The sequence below is a fragment of the Camarhynchus parvulus genome, chromosome 1 (genome assembly GCF_901933205.1).
Source record: "Camarhynchus parvulus chromosome 1, STF_HiC, whole genome shotgun sequence".
Classification (NCBI taxonomy): Eukaryota; Metazoa; Chordata; class Aves; order Passeriformes; family Thraupidae; genus Camarhynchus; species Camarhynchus parvulus.
In genome coordinates this window covers 25,916,710-25,939,290 of record NC_044571.1, presented here as the reverse complement: position 1 = coordinate 25,939,290, position 22,581 = coordinate 25,916,710, and the positions used below count along the sequence as shown (strand labels likewise).

At 36.8% G+C, this 22,581-nt stretch overlaps 1 protein-coding gene across 7 annotated transcripts in view; it reads right to left on the bottom strand.

The window, feature by feature from the left end:
- The window catches only part of ATP11A (ATPase phospholipid transporting 11A), a 118,160-nt gene that overhangs the window by 47,277 nt on the left and 48,302 nt on the right, over positions 1–22,581 (bottom strand). For all 7 annotated transcript variants that reach the window (XR_004060514.1, XM_030943217.1, XM_030943196.1 and 4 more), the window contains exons 2-5: positions 13,967–14,089; positions 2,978–3,067; positions 1,741–1,821; positions 122–229 (exon numbers count right to left, since the gene is read on the bottom strand). Coding sequence is in view for 6 of the 7 variants with exons in the window: in XM_030943217.1 (XP_030799077.1) it covers positions 122–229; positions 1,741–1,821; positions 2,978–3,067; positions 13,967–14,089 (402 nt within the window). In the remaining variant the exon portion in view is untranslated. The remainder of the gene's footprint in view (positions 1–121; positions 230–1,740; positions 1,822–2,977; positions 3,068–13,966; positions 14,090–22,581) is intronic.

Genomic DNA, 22,581 nt, shown 5'->3' with positions numbered 1-22,581 from the left:
AAATGCAATAAATGCTGCATCATCACAGTACATATCTGCATAACTTGTTTTATGTGTGAAGTGTACAAGAAGGGTGAAGTAAAATCTGACTCACAAAACCTGTTAAGTCATAGTTACTTACTCTTAATTTTCGGCTTTGCTTTCTAACCAGTTTTCCATGCTGAATGAAATGAACAGGGCAAAGATTTATTGCATTGTCAGCTTTATGTCTCAGCCAATCTTCATAACCCTAGAAAAGAGTGAAATGGAATGATGCAGTGATGCACATTTGGCTATAAAGACACAGAATAGCTCTAGCTTGTAAGAAAAATGTTAAGAATTATCCTTGATCACTGTAATGGAAAAAATATTCTCACTAGAACACATGAAAATGTGATCCATGTCACTACTAGTACTGTGTTGGATATCTATGAAAAAGAGCATTTATGGTTACAATTAGTCAAACAAAACCATGTATTTCAATAAAGACATCTGGGTGAGTAAGGGTTTCAAAAGTGTCAACACTTTCTGGTATTTAAGTGACCATCTCTTGCTCATGCTCTCTTGACTTGAGTGAGTGCACAGTACTCACAAAAGCAGTTGTCAAGAAGGTGGTAGTGCAGGCAATATATTTTGGAAGAATGGGACTTTATCCTGTAAGATGATAGACATGACATGACAAAAGGTGACATATCGTATTTGATGACTGTCTTACATTTAAGCCAAACCTTTTAACCCTATGCACAATATACAGTCGTGAACAATTTTGTTTTGAGAAACTTTGCAGAGTACCCTATTTTTAGTGCTCAATTACCCTATGAATTTGTGCTTTATACAAGCAGACAAACTAAAGGATAGGGAATCTGCAACTTTCTATTGAAAAGGTCCTGCCATATGACAAAGATTGAGATTGACAAAGTCATTAGTGGTTAAGAGATGGAAAATACCACTTGTAGTCCATAACATTTTTAGATCTGACTCTCTTGAGCACATTTGAAAATTTAATGCAGAACAAACGTATCGCTACCTTGGATGCTCTCAAAAATAATCTGGGAATGTATAGAGACTTCATAACTTTACTGTAATATACTTCCAGGGGTTGGTGCAGCTCCTCAAGAAGGTCACAAAATGTACACAAGTTGTTGGGAAGAAAAATCAAGGAAATACACAGAACTGCAGTACCAGGCACAGCCTGTCATAACCCAGGCTTTGGGAGGCCACTACTAACAGTAACACTTTAAAGTGTAACATTTAAAATCTGAAGAGTGGGAAAGTCACACTAAAATACTAGTTCTTGCCTCTATCACAACTTTTGCTCAACAAGAAATGCTGAATTTAACTATGGAATATACTCAATTATGCATAGTTACCACTGTAAAAAAAGAGAAACACAACTCTCCGTAGCTTCTTTGAAGGCTCATGAAGTCTGCATTTAGCATAAAGACTGTGAAGGCAGTAAGTTATCTATTAAGGGACAACTGAAATTATCCTCTGTTTTGGGACCATCTGGAGTGGAGTTAACTTTCTTCACTACAGTCCTGTGCTGCTGTGCTTTGTACTTGGGGCTAATCCAGTCCTGGTTACACCCCAGCGTTTTGGCTAGTACTGAAGAGTGCCAGCATCAAGGCTTTCTCTTCAACCTTCTCCCAGAGCGGACCAGCAGGCTGTGCTGGGTAAGAGGCTGGGAGGGGGCACGGACAGGAAACCCAAACTGACCCAACTCTCTCTTTGGTTTTACTTTTGCTCCCTAACATTACTCACCTGTTTGATGGCTGTGACAGTGATGACAAACAGAAGTGGAAGTCCACTTGTAACTGGACTAGTAGGTGTATCAATAATTAACTGCAACAAAAAGAACAAGTATTTTCTGGTTATATTTTTGTGAATGTAAGCAATCAATCTTTCAATTAAGATCTTTCAAGCAATTCCCTCAATATGTTAAAAGACATCAAGGAATTTTAATCGAAAAAACCAGCAGTTCAATAAAACTTTAGAATTGTACTATACTGGTAAAAATTTGAAAACTGGATTCTATAAGAAGATACAATACTGTAGTTAGATCACATTAATAGCAGATGTTAATACCTCATAAAAGTATTTGCTAGCAAGACTTTAGGGAAGTATTAGACTGGAAAGCTGCAGCTTTGGAAGCAAAATTAGGGAGCACCATTAGAAATTAGCACGGCACTACATGTTATAAAAAAAAAAAAGCACGACTTTACATGTTACACAATAGAGCTGTTCTTATGCACACAAAGAGTAAATTCTGAAATATTGAGTTGGGGCTTCTGCAAATATAAACCAAAAGGCAGAATTCACAGAGGGAGTGCAAATGATAAAATCTAACTTGTGCTGAGAATCTGCACTGCTTTTTTTTCTATAGAATCTGGTCTGCAAAGTAATACAGCTCTTCACTTAGTAAGATTTTTATTATTTAACACAATAAGTGACTGTGACAGGTTCAGAATTCAGACACCTATAAAGCAGCACACTAGATATTCATGGAACTAATTTCAAAACCAAGTACTTATGTACCTCCTTAAGCAAGCATCATATCAATACCTATTATTTCAGTTCTGACAGGCTTTGATCACAGTACAGTTGGAAAACTGCAATCGAGGCATTATTTTGTGATAAAATATAGTATTTTTGCAGAATAAAGAAAACTTTGTCATCAACAGAATTTATAGTAACAGTTTTTTACTGATCTGGATGTTTATTACAAAATAGAAATTACACACATTCTTTTCAATTTTTTCAAGACATAGGTTTTGTCATCCAGCTAGTGTGGCCGTCAAATTCTCTTCAGATTCATTTCACATTGACAATCTGGAAATTAAATAAAACCCCTTTTGCCATATCATCAGTGTATAAAAGGCTTTCTAGGTGCAACCACTTACCTCCATGGTCATCAAAATCAGGTAATTTTAAAACTTTTTTCAACTTCTTCCTATTTCAGAAAGAGCACAGAATTTACTGGGAAATGGGGAGCACTTACCTGAACAAGGAAAATGATGAGAAAATAGAAGTTAGCTATTCTTCTGAATTGCTCAAACAAATTTTTTGGTATAAAGTTCCAAAACGTGTACTGAAAAGAAATGCACAGATAATGAGCGTTTGTGAAGAAAATATTATTCACATTCAATTTTATAATTCACATTTCAAGATTAAACTAAACAAGAAGCAGGAGAGGTTTTGTTACTTAGTTTAATAATTTGCTGAATCTTAATTGACAATCATGTATTCTTAGAATAGTATTGCTTTCCTGAAGTGTGATAATCTTTGTACTAGGGATTGTAATAATTTTTTAAGAGACAATACTTGTCCAGAGTTAGCTAGTTATGGAATGGTTTATATAAAGCTGTTAATGGATTTTAAAAGCACCTTAGTAATTTCAAAGAGCATTTCTAATTCACTTTTATGTTGTGTTCATGACTTGAGATAGGTGGCACTCAGAGCTAACTACACAGTAATAGCAAGACAACCAAATAAAAGCTGTCAGCTCTTTTCTTCCTTGGCAGGGACGAAAATACTCCTCAAGATAAACTACAGTGGTGAATAAGTGGCTGCATATTTCTGTACTGATCTCACAAATTACCCTAAGTGTTGTAAAATGACATAGGAAACAGTACATAAAGCTGCAAACAGTAAACGTGAAAACTTAAATGCAAAAAGTCATGTAAAAGTGATAAAGGACCTTAACATCATCTAGTCCCCATCCCCTGCCCTGCAGCAGGTTCAACTACAGTGCTTCTACATAGCTCACTTTGCAGCTCCAGCAAAACATTGCAAGGATTGCTTATTGGAACACATGTAAAAAAATGTCAGCTAAAACTGTGTGAAAAGGTTTGAAAAATGGCTTGAGAAAAGTAGCACTGCATCATCTTATTATCCAAATTATCCTTTGACACATAATAAAATGACAACTCCAATAAAACTTTCATTTCAAACGAGATGGGGTAAGAAGCTTATCCTAATTTATTTGCTCGGTTACAAATGTGCCTTGTCTCCTTTTGGCAGATTGCACTTATACTTGCTGATAACCAAATTATTCCATGAGCTAGACATCTTCTGAATTTGGCCCTGAAGGCAAAGACAGAGCTCCAGAAGGAAAGTACTCTTATTACATCTACAGACAAAAAGTATCCAGGATAAATATGCTTTAAACGTATATGAAATCCCATCATATACAGCAATCTTTGTACTTCTTGGGTGTTAAAGCCTGAACATGTGCAAGACGTAGGAATGAAATATTCTTCTCCTGTTGTGTGCCAAAAATCAGTATATATCTTAAATATGCCCTAAGTTACCACTTAAGCCTGCATAATAGCTAGTTCAGCATTAAATCACCTGTGAGCAAGCCAAAACTCAGGCATTCAGACATGCAACAGCTAGAAAATCAAGTGTTCTAGTCTTGCAATCAGAACACTTTTCATCAGATAGGAATGTAGTTTGCACTACCCATTATCCAGCTACATGGAATTTTCAGAGACAATGAGTTAAACTTGATTATTTTTCCTTGCACTACAATGCTGATCATTCAAAACTACTATTATGATAGATGACCATATGGATTCTGTTCAATGACAATAATTGCATATTTTCATCATTATCAGGTAAGTTAGCTCTGTTTTTTAATTTTATCCATTTATTTTTAAGAATCTCTGCCTGCTGGGAAAGAAAAGTGAAAAACAGTTGTTCCCATTTTTCTGTTTAGCTCTTTTGATAGAAATACTATTTTTTCCATGGTAAAGGGTCTTCTGACCATTAAAAGTTCAATGATTTACACAAATCCCCCAAATCACCATTCATTAAATTAAAATGTAATCTCGTATGTAATAACTTCCACTTAGAATCTCCTAGAGGGTTTTTGACGAAATGTCTGGTAAGAGCATTTTACTGTTGGACTAGATATTTAAAGTATCTGATTGAGAAATCAAGTGAATCAATTAAATCAACAATCCATAAAAAGGTTGTTCACCTTTACCCTTAGTGTCCCATTCTCCTCATATTCCAACCTTAGTTCACTCCTTTCCCTGCCAAGCTGTGGTCTACCACAGCTCCACCTTTGATGAGAAACTCTCTTAGGTGAATAAAAGTGAATTACATGGGAACAAATCACTTTAATGGTTGAGAAGTGCTTCCTAAAATGGATGCTTCTTTAACACAGACTGCTTCTTAAAACTTTACTTTCAATCTGACAAATTTTTAGCACTTTATGACTCTGGGTTTCAGGCATACTAAGTATGTCTTTATTCTGCCCATTCATCTTCAACAGAGAAGTAATGATTTTTGCAGTTTAGGCAAGAAAGAACACTAAGATGACTAGACAGACCTTCCCCTACCCAAGCCATCAGTAGCTCAGAGCAGTATTTACAGATGGGCAAGTAATGTTTAATCAACATAATCACTCCTCAGAGAAGCAACCGAGGAGCTGCCACTCAGAACAAGATTTATCTCACAACTGCTGCATTCAAGGCAGCTTCTCTACCCTAGCTAGGCAGGAACAAAACAAAAAATTTTAAAGGAAAGTCCTTCAAACTGACCATATTAAATCCATCAGATTACTCTGCTGAGAGTTAGTACTACCATCTCTCTCCTTCAGGTAATTTCTAGTCATGTTCTTTGTAAACTCTTAAAAAGTGGTTTGTGTATATTTACTTTTTTTTCCACTATAATTCACTTGAACGACATAAGTTTATCCAAACAGTTACACACTATTTAGATAAGCTTTCAAGTTGGAGATAGCTTAAATGATCTTTTCCAAATGCTACAAAAGACCCACAGGCCAGAGTGCACGGGTGTTTTTTTGCTTACGGGAGGTAACACATCAGACACAAAGTAGTAGCAGTTATACATCCAGCCAAAAGAAGAACACATGGTGCCAACACATGCATCTGAAGCACTGCGCAAGAGTCTGTAAGATAAATCTGGCGTCAAAACAGCATTGTGCAAGTAGATTTTCTTCCCATTTGTAATTGCAGTAGCACCTGCAGTGCTGATGTACTTCTGCACTCATGAGCACGTCCATAGTATTCTCACCCATGTCCCTGGCTCCATCTTGCTCTTTACTGATACCATCTTGCTTTCAGCACCTCCAAAGCCAATCACACAAATTCAAAAATATAAAATACAGTGTTCTTGACAATGTACTTTGACCTTTCCATTTGGTATCCACATGCCAGAATTTTGGTTCATATTTCAAGCTTCTCTTTCTACCCTAAGAGGCAGATATTTTCTTAAGTAAAAGGAGAGTTTCTTAAGTAATCACTTTACATCAAAAGCTGAAGCTGTAAGAAAAAGCACTTCATACTGAGTTTTGTCAACACCTCAGTTTTACAGATTATTTGTTTTAAATGGTCACCACCTCTCTTCCAACACACCCTGATTTCACTCTTTTCACTCAACATTTTTGACTGCTTCTTGTAAATGTTTAAAACTACTGCAATAAAACCATCTACTATATTGGTTTAGCCCTGGTTCATAGACATCTTCCTATGATAATTCTCATCCCTTCTACAAAACAAAATCCTGAGGATAATAAAATCAGGGTAGTATAGAGAAAAGCTGATCTTGCATTCATTTGTGTACATGGTGACTTCAGTATTTTTAATGAACACATTTTTGTATCAATTACCAATAAACAATACATGCTTAAAGCTGCAGTTTAAAAATTAGATTGCAGGCATGTGTGCATACCATGGAATGGTTTCAGTGGAAAAGGACATTCAAGACCTTCTCAAGCATCCAGCCCCAGCCTCCCAGCCATGGGCAGAGACATGTTCCACTCGACCAGGCTGCTCCAAGCCCCATCCAAACCAACCTTGAATGCTTCCAGAGATGCAGCATCTACAACTTCGCTGGATAACCTGTTCCAGTGCCTCACCATCCTCAAGGTAAATCTAAACCAACCCTCTATTAAGCTTCAAGCCCTTCTCCCTTATCCTTTCACTTAACACCCTTGTAAAAAGTCCCTCTCCAGCTTTTTTGTAATCTCCTTGTAGTACTGAACATAACCCTTTATATGTGACACCACCTTACAAAGTATTATGTTACTAAAATGACATAAATATTACATATATATGTATAGGTAACCCTCTTCAATAGAAAAGCTGAAAAAAGTTTTGATCAAAAGTTTCGTAGTTTCTTTAAAGTTAATTTTATTTATAAAAATATTACCTTTTTTGAAACATGATCTGTCTATCTATATAGAGAATTGGCACAGAAAACTATTGCAAAGGGTATAAAAAAACCCAGGAAATCAGTAATTATCTGAAATCATAAGAAGTGACTTGAGAGTATGCCTTGTCTAACTCAAGTGACTTGATAAACATACAGGAAGTTTATAGCAGAACTCACCTATGTTCTTTAACATACTAAATTAATATGAAGACTTTGACTCAAAGCAAAAAAACCACAGACTTCTGTGCTTATATGTTACTCAACAGAACTGGAATATTTTGAAAAGTGTTGTGCCATATGCATGACAATTTCAAATGAATGCAGAAAGACACAACAATATATTAACAAAAGTATTAACATATGCGCCATCTGCACAGTGTTTGTTACTCCACTGAGGGGGGGACTCCAGGTTCTCCACATCTCAAGGTCATTCACAACACAAGGATCAGTGAAAGCTCTGCTACATGTAGGGCTTTTACAAGTGAATAACAACCACCAGTACTTTCTCTGAAAGTGCAAAAATGAAACAGATTTGAGGAAGTTAGATCAAATGGCACACTTGATGAACCAAGATACTTATTTTGGCATAGGATTCCTTAAAACCACTTGCTGATAAAACAGGATTTGTATTACAAACAAGTCTATCTTCAGTAGTCTCTGTTCAGCAACTCCCAGTCTTATCAAAGAGAGGCTATTAACTTCAGGAACTCCTCTGACAACAAATCCTCCAGCACATGCAATTATAATTTCAAAAAAGAAAAAAAGACCTTACAGCAAGGATGACTGACTGAAGACAGAAGTCACAGAGAATACTAGGAAAACAGAAGAAAGAGCATGTGAGAGCAAGGAAGCTTGACTTTCTCACTTAGAAAGAGAGCGAATTACACCTGTCTTCCCTGGCATTAGGTTTGGATCTGTTGTTTTCCTTTCTTCTGCTGCTTCTCTTTCACTACATGAACACTCCACACTGTTATAAAAACTTAAAAAGCTCTGTTAAGGGCAGTACCAGAGCAGAAGATAAAATATTGCTAATAACCCTGGACTGAGCCATGGGAAGGGTAAATGGCTTCTCCTGGGAGCACAAGAGAGGTTGCAAAGAGCCTTTGACCTGGAAATCCCATGCTGAGCAGGATCATCAAGAGGAAAGAAGAGCTTTTCCTTGCTCTCTCTAGGCACTGACTGTTATCCCCAGAAGGAAATTGTATTATTGTGCCTGGAAGAAATGCACTCTCATCCACTCCCATCACAGCTCAGGTATTGAAATCCCTCAGCTGGCCCCTTTGAGAGTCCAATTGATTCAGAGGCATTTAAGCTTTACTGCCAGCCAAGTCCATTTACTCTTCTCATCTCTAACAGCTCCTGCCCTGCTCAGTGTTTGGCAGGGCTGGGCACATTTGACCCTTCAGCCCCTGCAGCATGGGATCTGACCTCCTGCTTCCCTCAGTGTGGCTGGGAAGCAGAGGATTACTCAGGCAGAAAGGGAGAGCTCTGTGTTCCAGCTGTATTCAGAGCAAATCAGTAAAAGGCACACAAAACACTCCCTGCTCCAGTCACTGTCCCATACACATCTCTGCCTACCCACCCTCTCTGCCCCCCCAGGGTATGCTACACAATCATTTATTGGCTTCACAAACACATGACCATGCCTCTTTCCACTGTGGGCTTTGGACACTCTTCTGGCTTTCAAATATTGTTCAGGGCTGTGTTTGAACTCCTCATCTTGAAACTGCTATGTCATGGCCCTAGAGAGGGCAGACAAAGGCTTCCAGCTGTGAAGCAGCACCTTGGAAAGTATGGGACAGCCTAGGTTTCTGCTGGGTTCCAAGTGGCTCGTCTTGAAAAAGGTGGTTTAGTATTTCCTTAAGCTCCAATAAGTATTAATATTTCTTCTAAATGTGGCAACAAAATGAGAAATCAGAGCAGACCCAGTCTTTGTGTGTTTTTATGAGTAAGTGCTGCAGGGAAGAGGTACAGTACAAGGACATGAATTTCTGCTGAAAGGAAGGAATATTTCAACATCATCTCCTGAAACATGTCAGAATAACTTAACTTCATTAAACTATTAGTCACTGTGATTAATTGTGAGTCATCTCAATTAGATTAGCACTGGAGGTAGCTAAGTCTTGCCTTGCAATGTATAGAATTCCCAAAACACAGCATTATTGTCTCAGGGCACTATTACAGAAATCAATGTTTGGATTAGTATTTAATGAAAAGTCTTCAAGAAACAGACAGACTGAAGATGCATTATTTGTGCAGCAATACCAGCATCACTTCTGATCCATGAATACATCATACAGCACTACAAAGTAGAAAATAACAGTGGTCCAGTTCTCCCACCTGAGTTCAACTGATTGCTTTTCTATAAGGAAGAACAGGAAATAAAGCTACAGCACAAATGACCACTTTGTAATTTCATGTATAATTTAATTAGAGTGACATCTCTTTAGGGCAAATTCTTCAAGTAATAGTTCTGCATACACTGTAGAGTCAATCTTGCATTTCATGCAAGAGTCATATCCCACAACTCTTCAGTATCATCTTCCAGGAGCATGAACCCTGCTACCTCCAGCTCTGTTGGTGACCCAAGCATAAGTGGGCTCTATAGCTGTAAAATTTCTCTTTATTAAATTATGACAGTAAAAGTCTGCAGCTGGACAGGACCACTGAGGCAAAATACTGTGTGTTGATTATCCACAGACTGAAATGAAGAGTAAAAGCCTTTGTAAGTCTCCTTAACCCAACTTGCTCTATGGGTGGTATGGGGGGAAATCTGTTCTCTTACCTAAACTTTGTGGATTTTCTAATTTTGCCAGGTGTCTCTGACACACAGAAAGCTCTCTTGGCTCTCATTAAACAGGTTGCTCCTATCCAGGAATTTCTGAAATCTTTGGCTTTTTCTTGTGGTTCTTTCTTAATGGGTTTGGTTTTTTTTGGGGGGGGTGGTTGGTGGTTTTTTTTCCAAAAGCGATAAGCAGCTATAATTAAACATGTTCCTCTGAACTCCATATTGTTGGTTCAAAAAAGATGTTATTTTCAATACAATTTTTCCCTCTTTTCAAGAGAAATGTACGCATTCAATCAGTCTTCAATTCATTGATTCCAGTAGAACAAGAAATGCAAATGCCTACTTTGTCAACAATTAGCTCCTTGAAGCATAGCAATTCTAGAAAAGTATTAGATTAACTTCAGGAAAAGGGAATTTGGATATTGAAAAATATTAAATTAATAACAAGCTAAAAACATCATCATGTCACTACATAAATCCATAGTTTGCTATGTACTGAAAGACCTGTGCATGATTCCACTGGTTTGGGAAAAGGGACAGACCAAACCTGAGCAAAGGCATGGAGTAGCTTTTACATAAACAATTATTGAACAGGCTCAGGCTATTCCGCCTGGAAAGGAAATATGGTGGAAGACCACCAACAGAAACAAGATAAACAGGGGATAACTGTACTCCAAATCCTTGAATCTGAAAATTACTAACTCAAGTTAGCAGGAAGTTTGAAAATGAAGGTTCATAGTTTCTTTTGGCAAACATTTCTACAGTTGAACTGTTCGTCATTCTGAGAATTTACATGGGCTTAAAAGGTATTGAAGGGATTCACAGAGAAGAAATTAAAGACCACTAAATACACAAATTCCCAGCACAATAACATGAAGCCTGAACATTAAGGAGGTTTTGTACTAAAAAGTTATTTTATAATTTATCATTTTTTTTCAAAAAGTAAAATCATGTTTCAGAAGGAAAACAGGTTGTTTCTCACCAAGTTTTGGCAGCCGCTATTGTTCCCTAGTTTAACTTAGTTTCCATTTATGTTGCAAATTCCACCAAAAAGTAAATAGTATCAAAATGTAAATAATTTTTTTCTGAAAAAGGCAAGCCACCTCCCTGCCAATTCAATTACTTTCTTTCTTCTACATTTGAAACATTTTCTACTAGCTGATATTTTTCCATGCTGCAGCACTTTCACGTGACAAATTCAATCAAGGGTACATAACAGCCACTTCAAAGGCCAACACCCAAGGCAGCTGAAGCAGCTGAATGTTAAATCAACAAAAGGATACATGTTATAAAGGTCACTGTCTGTAGAAGGTAAAAGGAACAGCACGCACGATCCAAAAGACATGAGTTTTTGTCTTTTACTACTTCAGCATACACCTTTTGCATTGTTAATATCATAATTGAATTAACATATCAAACCAGTAGAACACTTTTGTCTAGGCAAGGTCTGTCCCTGTATCATTTTTCACGATCAGGAATGTATCATTAGGCAGACAGAGCATTAACCACATTCCACAGTGACACTGCAATGTACAGGAACTATCCCTCTGCACTTGAGTCAAAGCATTACCTATCCCTCTGCACTTGAGTCAAAGCATTACCTTGCTGACACCAGGAAGCCTCTGGTGAAGCATAGCGAAGTGCCTTTGGAAGGACCAGTAAGGTCTAAGGTCCACATTACTGCTAGGTGATGTCTTTTTCAGGGCATTATGACATGACATTTTTAATAAGGCAGCATACAGACAGACAAATTGATGCCATTTCCTCATGCTTTTCAACTATCCTTTTTAGAAACTCAGTTTGTCTTAAATTGGTAAAGTCTGTACTTGGAAGTTTAGAGTTTCTCATCCTTGAAGAGCAATCACAGACCTTCTTACATAAGCACTAAACACCTATAAAAGCCCAGCTCAAAGTTACTGTCTGTCTTGCTGATGAAATTAAGGAAATATCCTTCATGGTTGAGGTAACATTATACAGTGTGCTTGTGAGCATTTACCTTTACTTTAATAATTATGGATTTGCCATCTTAATTTTGCACATTTGAGCATTTAGTAGGAATGTAATGTCTGCATTCCTCATACTGTAAGAGGTGCCCCCTCAGAGGGTTCATAAGCAAGGGACAAGGACAGGTGAAAGGGGAAGAGGAAGCAGCTCACAGGACCAGAATGAATGCTAGTCAAGCCACAACAGGGCCTTATTCACCTTGTCTGGGATGGAGCACGGGAATAATAGAGTTCACTTGAAAGGGACAGCACAGGAAGTTCTCACATGCAGGCAACAGCTTTCATCAAACAGCTTTCAGCAGTCTGAGGAACTCTTCAATATTATAAAGCATTTACATGAATTCTCTTCCCTCCTGAAATATCACCACTGTATTTACTTCCATAAAGACAACTTACCTTTTATTTTTTAAATGAGATGAGTTTAATCAATAAACAGAAAAACTGAGAAACATCTTGTATGTATAAAATGTACTTCCACTAATACTTTTGTTTATGATAGGCTACTTACAGGTACAGTTCACAGCTAAATAGTTTAACATTTAAAATATTTAACTGAATATGCTTTATATCCAAATAATATTAAAGTCGCTATCCTAAACTGGTTGAAGTCACATGTTTACTAATTGCTGGCAAGGATTCCTTAGTTCAACGCATGTTTAAGTCATACTTTAAAAATCTCACTCTGCAAAGCAATGCAACTTGTAACTTCCACTAACTTAATATGCAAAACATAGTTGAACAGGATGTTTTTATTTCAATACAGCTATCAGCAGTAACTTCAATGGCTTTATTTACATACATCTTAAATGAGATTTAAAAATAAATGTCACAGGAGTACAAAAATTTGCATTAAGTGTGTTTACTCTTCCATAATTCAAAAGACAATACAAACCAATGTGTAGAGCACAGGATTTCCCTCTGTACCAGTCTGACTGTACTTCACCTGCCTTACCATTCAAGCATTCTATCTAAAGATGCCTAAATACTACATTCTGCTTAGTACACTTTCTTTGAATGAAGTATGGTAAGAAGGCAGCAAACAGAAAATCTCACATGAGAACTGACATACCACTTGTGAAAAGTCTGACTTTCATCATGTCAGTGGCTGGCAAGTGTTCAGGTCCACAAGAGTAATCATTCAGTTCCTTGAGATCACAATGCTACCAAGGTTCTGAAAACTGCTGAGGATTGTGAGACACTATTCAAAAAGAAATTCTCAGTAAAGGAGATATAATTTTGAATTTATTATTTTGTATTAGCTGAAGGTGTGAGCTCATGAAGATGAAAATCTAAGTATATTGCAAACTTGGGAGTTCTTGAGTTGTTAGCCATACATCACCTGCAAGCATTCAAATTTCTATGCCACTGCAGTAAAAACCTTTGGCTAAAGAAAGCCAGCTGGAAAGCACCAACACCCAAACTGCTCACAAAAAGGTGCTGGAACTTATGGAAGTTAAAACTTACGAACTGAGGTAAGGAACAACTAGAAGATTTCTAAACAGCACAAATGTATTACACTGCCAAGACTTTAAGTATGATGAATTTTCATGTGAATGAAGACTGTTGACAAAATCCCACAGGAACATTAGAAGCTTTTGAAGGGAATGAGAGGGTAGAGAGAGTATGATGAATCTAAGTGCTCAACAAATTATTTCTAGTACTTTGAGGTATTGCTTTCGAGTACAAAGGATGCAGTCTTTCTTTAGGAAGATTTTACTTACTCCAGGATTGCCTCAAATGAAAACTGGTTTTTTTTTCTTTGTTGAAAAGCTCATTATTACTCAAAGACTGTACTATACTAGTACTACAGTAAACATGGGAGAACTTATTCTATTTCTATACATTTTAGAGACAAATTAGCAATTTGTTTCTCTAGAAGAAATCTTAGATATCTTCATTTTACCTTTGCTGGTTGTGGAAAGGAAAAATATACAGGAAGCCTAGGAAAAATCTTGAAAAAAATAAAGAGAACTTCAGCTGATTTATCTAAATGAATGAAAGAAAATATAGGTACCTTTGATGAGACTATTCTATTATCTGGAAACCTCTGTGGAATGTATGCTTCAGCGCCTGGAGGTGGCTCACGATGCCCAACATAAATAGTCCGACTGTCCACCCAATTCTCTTCTCCAGCACACTATGGGAGAAAAAAGAGTTACTGTGTCAGTTCCCTCAGTATTCCTGCAGTAACATGAGTCACACACTGAATTAACTAATCACATGCCTGACCATCTACACATACACAGCCAGCAGCACATGACCCCTCACACTTTTCTGTATCAGCTCAAGATCACCAAAACACCCAAACCCAAGTCAAATGTCAAGACTCTCCCTGAACTGCACTTCACTGTCCCACAACACAATGAGAGAGTATCCATGAAAATCACTGTTCTGACTTTGTTTATAACTGAAAGAGTGCATTGTTTAAGACCCTCAGTCAAATTAGGTATTTTGTATGTATTTTTTACTCTTTTCACCACTAATAAAAATGTGTGTTAATCAAAATATTTTAATATAGGACAAATTCTTCACATTTTTGAGACTAGCCAGCCATAGCTCAGAATTTCATTTGCAGCAAAGTTAAACTGTTCTCCTGAAATACTAGTAGTAATCATTTCTCCACACATGAACAGGCTTAGAGACTCTTAGGTTGCCAGGAAAAGACCTCAGCTTGTCAACTCAGAGCACTTCCTCTTCTATGAAAGCTGCATAAAAAAAAAGCAGGTGTGCCAGATTTTCACATTCACATCAAACTCTACTGAACCTATAGCTTGCCCAAAATTACTATTTCTGTGTTCTATTAACTGTAAAAAAGTAAAAACCACTGTAAAAAAAGTACTTACACAAAACCAAAATAACAAATTTTTAAAATTTAGAAGTAAATTTTTTGAGGACATAGATTATAAAATGACCATCCCTTAGTCAACAGTCGAATTCACATCTACCTTATGAAAAACATTTCTGAAACACAGAACACATCCCTAACACTTGGAGAAGCCCAGGCATCAGCAACTTTAACATCATCATATGGTCAAATCTGGAGTAATTTAAATATGTCATAAATTAAACTCAAAACCTCTGCTCTATGTTGCACTGAGGCATTTACACATTCCTTCATTAAGCATATTAGAGAGAAGCTTCTTTTCTGCATCCTCAACAGTTACATGGTATTTAGTACATTAAATATGTCCTGAAAGTGCTCCTGGGCACCAGCGCTTGTTTGCCTCTAGAGGTGACCTGTCAGACTGACATTGAGCAAACTAACCCCAAACAAACAGTGCGACTTTGGTAGTTTACACAGTCAAGGCATCATTCCCCACAGCAGCTGGATGTACCTGTGCAGTTCTTGACAGAATTTAGTCATACAGACACGGTTCCTTCTTTTCTAGCAAGTCTTAATGTCAATAGTTATAGGTCCATTTACTTTACTAGTATACACTTTGTTATTAAGCCTAAAACAAAATTTAGTTCTCAAACTTAAACATTCACCCTAACATTTTCTTCATCAATTCACATCTGTGATTTTTCCACTGCCCTTCAGTGCAACACAGCTGAAGATCATTTTCTACATAATTTATTGGGAGTAGACATATAAAGTCTTGCAATACTCTGCAGATTTGGAGCAGTTAAGCTAATAAAACAATTATCTCTGTGATGTGCATGACTTTCTCGAGGTTGGAGAGAACATCAAAAATATAAAAAGAAAACCTATTGGACACAGACTATTAACCACAAAATAGCTGAGTAGAAGTCATCAAGTAAAATGTAAAGGGAAATAGAAGGATTAAAGAAAAGCAACTTCTGCCATCCCAGAAGTAGATACTAGAAGCAGACACAAAGGACCCAAAATCATTACTTGATTCTTACACGTGACAGAAAAATGAAGGCATTATGTTCAGAAGACACCAAAAGCCAAAATCTCAATACTAGGCATAAAACTAAAGCCAAAAGTAAACCCCACTTCTTTCTTATGTGTTATTCAACTTCCAGTAACTTAAAAGAGTCACTTAATACATTACATGAAGCTGTTCACAAAGGAAGTAGAAATGACAGCCCCTCCTAAGACATACCAATAGCCCAGTCAGGACTTATGCTAAGCCCTGTAACTGCCCCTGGCTCAGTGGGAGTGCACACACATTTCTCCCATGCCACAGCTAGCGCAGGCTCGAAACTAGGACGTGGGTCAGTATAAAAATTGCATTGATTTTCCAGTCAGACAACTTCTCCCTTACCTCCAAGTGGACTTGTCAAAAAGTCAAGTGTCATTCAGCCCACTCCTGAAGGCCAGATAACACTCTCTGTTAGCAAGCCAAAACATTTTGGAAGGAAGTAAAGCAGGACAATATTCCTTTTTCTATATTCCACCTTACTTCTATGGAAATAACAAAACATGGTATCTTTACCATTTTATCAGTACACAGTACTTTTTTATCTTGTCAGTGCACTAAATGTACAATGCACAGAAATTATCTACTGACACTTGCGTCACTTAATACTCCTAGAAATACAAGGGAATGTGAGATATTCCTGCAAAATACATCAAATTGTACAACATTTTTTAGTTTTTCATTAGGAAGGACATTCCAGACAAACACAGCACAAAGATTACTCCTGATAAGTGAAGTGCCAAAGTTCAGAGATGATAACCTAAACAGCTAATGGAAATGCCTCATAAACTTCGAAAACCAAGAAGACATCCCTCAGTTTCTACTTTCCTCTACAGAGGCCCAGCTTGACAATTATCTCTCAATTATGATGAACCAACCCAAACAGCATGACAACACTCTTAGCTCAAAAAAGCACTTTTTAAAGTTTCACTGCATACATTGAGTCTTCATAATGACTCAGTTAAAAGAGGCCTCCAAAATTACCTATGAACCTGGGAAGACAGAGCTCTAAACAGCACCCTCCTGCCATTACTGTCAGTATTTACAGGTCTGATGGCCCTGGAGTACTGTGTCAACACTAAGTAAGCCAACCACTCTGGAATTTGTGTCCCTAAAACAAGGCATTACTATAAGCATCAATATAAAATAAAAGACAATCTCTTTATTAGCTTAATTTCATCTGGTTTTATCACAGATTGATAAATTACCGCCAATGTATAAAACCATATCTAACTTAAACTATCTGCTAGCACAGAACATTTTTTCTTTTTCACTATGTTAATAGGTTAGAGAAAATAAATTTTTTACTTTACTAACCTAAATCAACAACTTCAAACCTCCAAAACCACTCCCAGTACAAGTGTACAAAACCAAGCACAGGAGAGTAAGGCTCTCTTTGCCAGTAAGGCAGAATTGCAATGCACAAAGTCAGATTCACTGCTCAATATGGCAACACTTGTGAGAAGCAGAAAAGATACTTTTAGAAAAACAGCACTTGAAGCCAGGACATGGGCCACACAGAGAAATCCAACTACAGCAACTGAATGTCCTGTAATGCCAACCTCCAAAGCCAAACACCCTGATCTGACAGTTCTTTTAGTGTTCTGGTATTACAACTTACAGAATGTCACCAGAGTCACTGAAAAAAGCAGTTTGATGCCACTGCCAGAACAACAAACTACATTAACTTCTTTTTTTTATGTTCCACTGCTTAAGCCTGTTAAGAATATGTCCAAGAAACCATAAATATACCTTAGCATTATCTGCTTCTATTTATAGTGTAAAGCTCAATGTACTGAGACCTAGTTTTATTGGCACATCAATGAAATGTTACATAGCTTTTACTCTTTCAAGCAGTGTCAGCAACCATGAAAGCAAAGACCAGCAAAAGACTAAGGCACAGGGACAGAAACAGTTAACAGGATTTTACCTTTAGAGTTTAAGTATTTCTGCAGCTTTTTTTTTGGTGGTTTTAAAAAAATCAAACTGAAACTCGCTTGAAATTCACCTTCATGCTACTCCAGTCATTTTTATCTAGATTTAATTTAAACAAATGTATTGCCTGAAAAGACAAGGGGCTTGGTATTCAATGGGTGACAGCAAAAAGGTGATAGGAAGATGCTAGTGGCAGTTGCTGGAAAAGTACCTGACATTGAAAGATTCCAAGTCTTTCCCCCTATTTTTAGTAAAGATATTTAACATATGATTTTGAAATCAGTGGAAACACTGAATAACATTTCCTGACTCTCCACTTGAACTATTAACTCAGGTATAGTTACCAGCAACAATCTTCAGTATTTTATTTTCTCTCCAAATAATATAAATACAAACACTACTCAAATAAGTTCATTTACACTAAGTACAGCTGAAAACTCAATCTGCCCTGGCCAAGCTCAAAGTACATTTCATTGAACAGTATTCTCTTCTACTTTTTTCTAAATGTTTTTTGATTAAAAGGGATAGTGCATTCTAAGCACAGATTTGACAGCAACAAATTCTCAGCATCGGCTATAGCCTTGATCACCCAGGCTGTGACTCCTTTCCTCCACACAGAAGTACTTGACACCAATAGAGGCAGGCTCTCCTAACAGCCTGGTGTTTTACTGAATCACAAATGTTTGATGTCAATTAGGCAATTAGCACCACTGTTAAAACTGCACACTGAACACACAGCTGCTCAACCACTTTGGAGTTTTAGGATAACAGATACTGCCAAGCCATTATCACTCGGAATCTCCAGGAAGAACTGATAGTGTAGGGTGTGAAAAAACATTCACGCATTACAACAGCTCTGCACTAAAGGCTCTCAGTTTCCAATTTTTCATTCAGTGAAAAGAAACAACTTCAATATCTCAAAGCTGTAATTCACTAAAGTGAAGAGAAAAAAAAAGTTATTTTCCTTTCTAATACTGTAAGGAAACTATACTTATCATGCACTTTTTACCAAACCATGAGATCATATAATCTCATCTTTGTCTCTGCCAAATGTTCCGAGTAGCTGCTCTTTTACACTTGACACCATTCTGCAGGAATAGGTGCAGCCATCTCCCTTCGCAAACAATGGGACAGCGTACAGATTTTTACATCATCTTTCCAAATCCCGTCCTTTTAAGGGTAGATTTTATCTACAGATAACAAAAATCCATCTAAAGAAATAATAATTTTTAAATAATCTTCATTTCCTAAAGTTGCTAACCAGTAAAATAGATTAAGCTTTTAAATAGTCCACTTATAGAAAAAAAAAATCTAATTTGTATGTATGTATTTATGGAGATAAAGGGTGAAATTCTTATCCATTTAAAGGCTCTTATTTAGATTTCAAATGATAGGTCAACTCACAAATACCTATAGAGAGAGCACTTAAGCTTTACATTTTGTGCACAGCATTATACCAGCCCTTCATATGAATTTGCCAAGCTCAGAATGAAGAGTATAACATTGAAAGCTGTTCAGGTTATGTTTTGTATGAATATAGAATAGCATAGATAAAAGAATTCATATAATTATCAGTTAAATACCCTATCAGGTTTTATATTCTGAAAAAGGACTACCTTAATATGAGACATTGTAAACAGAAAGGAAATTAACTTTGTTCACCTACGAGTCATGGACATATGTCACTAAATAACTAATTTAATGGAATACCAAAATGCAGCTCTTCAGATGCAACCACAAAAAAAAAACCCCAAAACCCAACCAAACAAAAAAAACCCAAAAACTCCAGAACAACTCTGTCCCAGAAACTATGACTAATTAACACATTTCCTATGGGTCACCCATAAGAGGATCCATTACCACAGAATATTAATGCATTTCATTTCAGCAAATGAATTTTAAATCCTTGAATGAGGATTTTTGTCAGAAATAACATTTGAAATCAAAACTCTAGCCAATCAATTGCCTACAAGTCACAGAATACTGGATGTTAATAATATCTTCTTAACATTCCAGTTAATAAGATATTAACTGGAATGTTAATATCTTATTTCTTTTTCCTCTCCATACACTTATGAAAAAGAAAAAAGATATTAACATTCTTTAACTGCAAATAGATTATTTTATTTATAGCTCTCAGGGATAAGTTGTGATTAGAAGCAAAGGCAGGTACATCTTAACTACAGAAAATGGTGCCAGGCCCACATGTTTCCCAATCAAGCCATATTCTCCACTACTTGGTGCATCCTGGTTTTCTGATCTTTCTTTCCACCTCCTGCAAGGGTCTTGTGTATGCAGACAGAAGGGGAAATAGATTTATAGCAATAGGCTGAATTAAGCTTTTGTGACATTTTTGAAGAGGAAATGGAAAAGTATGATGACAAAATGATGCAAAGTTCTGCAATTCACAGCTGTTAGAACAGACATTGTCACAACAGCAAATGGTCCAGTTTCTGTAAAACACCTAACATTTCTATGTGTGTCCTTAATATAAATTTTATTTCAGCCGTCCAGTTAATGCCTCCTTGTGCATCATACTTAGGGTAAAACATTTCTGAAGCTATCCTAATAAAACTATATTCCAGTTGTGTCACATGAGCTGGCACCAGGACACTGCAATATAGCACTCTGAAGACAGTCTAGTTCTCTTTTCTGATTTCCAGTTTGGAACATAATTTTTATCTGAATTCCCCATACTCTGTACTTTGAATGGTTGAATAATTTGACCCCCTGGATGACAAAGCCAGTGATCTGTGCTCCTCCTAAAAAGGGTTACAATAATTCTTTGTTTCACATACATAAAAACTCACCTCAGCTACTCAAAGAAGACTGAAATTTTTTCTAAGCAGTCAATTTAAATTCCAAATACTGCTGACATACTGGCTGGTTAGGTATAGCTATTTCTGATGTCTGTGCTTTCTCTGCAGGCGAATCTTTAGTTTCCCTGTTTCTTTCCATGGAAAGTAACAATAAAAGTGATGGAGCTAAAAGTCTCCTATTCCATCCTATTATACAATCTTCATCTTGTTTCATGGAATCATTGCAATAATGGTACAAAAGTAGATCTGTGATGTACATGAGTTAAAGGGCATTAGGAAAAATGCTTTTGCTGCACTTTCCCTTCCTGTCAATGTACCAGTTTTGACACATTTTGCCCCTTGTTGCCAGTGGGACAGGGACGCTGTGTACCTCCTGCTCCTCTGCCCAGGTCCACTCAAGGACCGCCTCTACATGGAAATCCTTTCAAGGGTCTCACTTGCAATTAGAAAGGCTAATGAGAAAAAAAACTACACTGCAAAGTGCAATGGTAAGAGAAAGTAGAAGGGAAAGTGTCACATAAGACACAGGATATTTGACAGCCTTAGTACTTAAATTAATTAAAAATCAAGTTTATTTCAAAGTAGCTCCAGACCAACATCTGAAATTAAGCTTTGTGGAAGAAATTTACAAGTTCCTTAGGTGCCAAGAAAAGCTGTAAAAGAAGAGCAATTTCATTTTTTTAAGGCAACTGAAGGCCACTAAGATCTACACGCAGTGCCAGTCACTCAGTATCTAGAAAGATATTTTCAAGAGTTGTATAGATACTTCAGAATGCAGATTTTCTTCTTTTACTCTTTGTTGCCAATAGTTCCTTCTGTTTGCAGTAATCTAACAAGAAAAAGAATCAAAAGCTATCAAATTTTCAGGGCAGAACATGGAATTTTTTAAAATTATATTTACAGATTCTAAAGAAACAGGAGGATGGAGGGAAGCAAGCAGCAGATTGCTTTCATTCATTCAAAAATAAGTAATAAACCTACAGATATGGCACACTAGTTCTTTTCTTTTAAATTAACATTATTAATTATTAAATTAAGTAAATTATTAAGAAAAATCAAGCAAGAATACCTGTTGTGATTTTTTTTCCAAGGAAAAACATAATGCATATGGAGATGGTATGCATCAGCAAGATTTACAAGATCAGATGCAATGAAATCCATTCCTAAATGGTATTCTTACAGGAGCTTCAGTTTATTCAAAAGGGACTGTATCCCAAAAATATGCTTTATATTTAGAACAGTAAATTACCATCAGACACAGTCAGAACTAGCCAGAGTGACACCACCTTCCACTAGGATTTTAGCAAACAAAAGGGGAAGAGTCAAATTTCCCATCTGAATTCCAGGACAAAGATAATTAAAATATATGGAATTCTGCATTCTTCTTTATACTTAGCACAAGGGCTGTGAAAATGCCTCATCTACATGCTTGCTGGTCTTTAAATTGTTCAAGTAAACGATGGATAATTAACTATTGCACTTGGTGGTCTATTGACACACAGCTGAGAAGCAGATCTCTATTCCTACTTTACTACAAAAAGATGCAGTTTTGATGTCAAGAAAACACCTCCCCCCATTGCTAACCTTTGAATCTGTTAAACACGTTCACTGCCAAGTAGCAGCTGCTCACTATCCTAATGGTCAGGGCCTGTTAGACTTCAAAATTATTTTCATTCCTAGGACATAGAGCTAGTGAAGCTATGATTCTAGCAGACAGAAGATGGGACAACCTTCTTGTATTATATTATGATTATGATACCTGTCCTGGGTTGTAAGATATGTGCGTATTCTATTTGCCATCTGTTAGAGGTGGGGCAGTTATCTTCTGTTAATCAGGCAGTTTCCTTTATCTCTTCCACAAACCAATCCTCCTTCCAGGAGATATCTTCTGTTAATGGGCCACTGAGTGTCAGGGCATGACCGATAACATTACATCATCTCACTGTGAGATGCCCAGGGGGAGGAGCCAAGCATTCCTTCCTGGATAT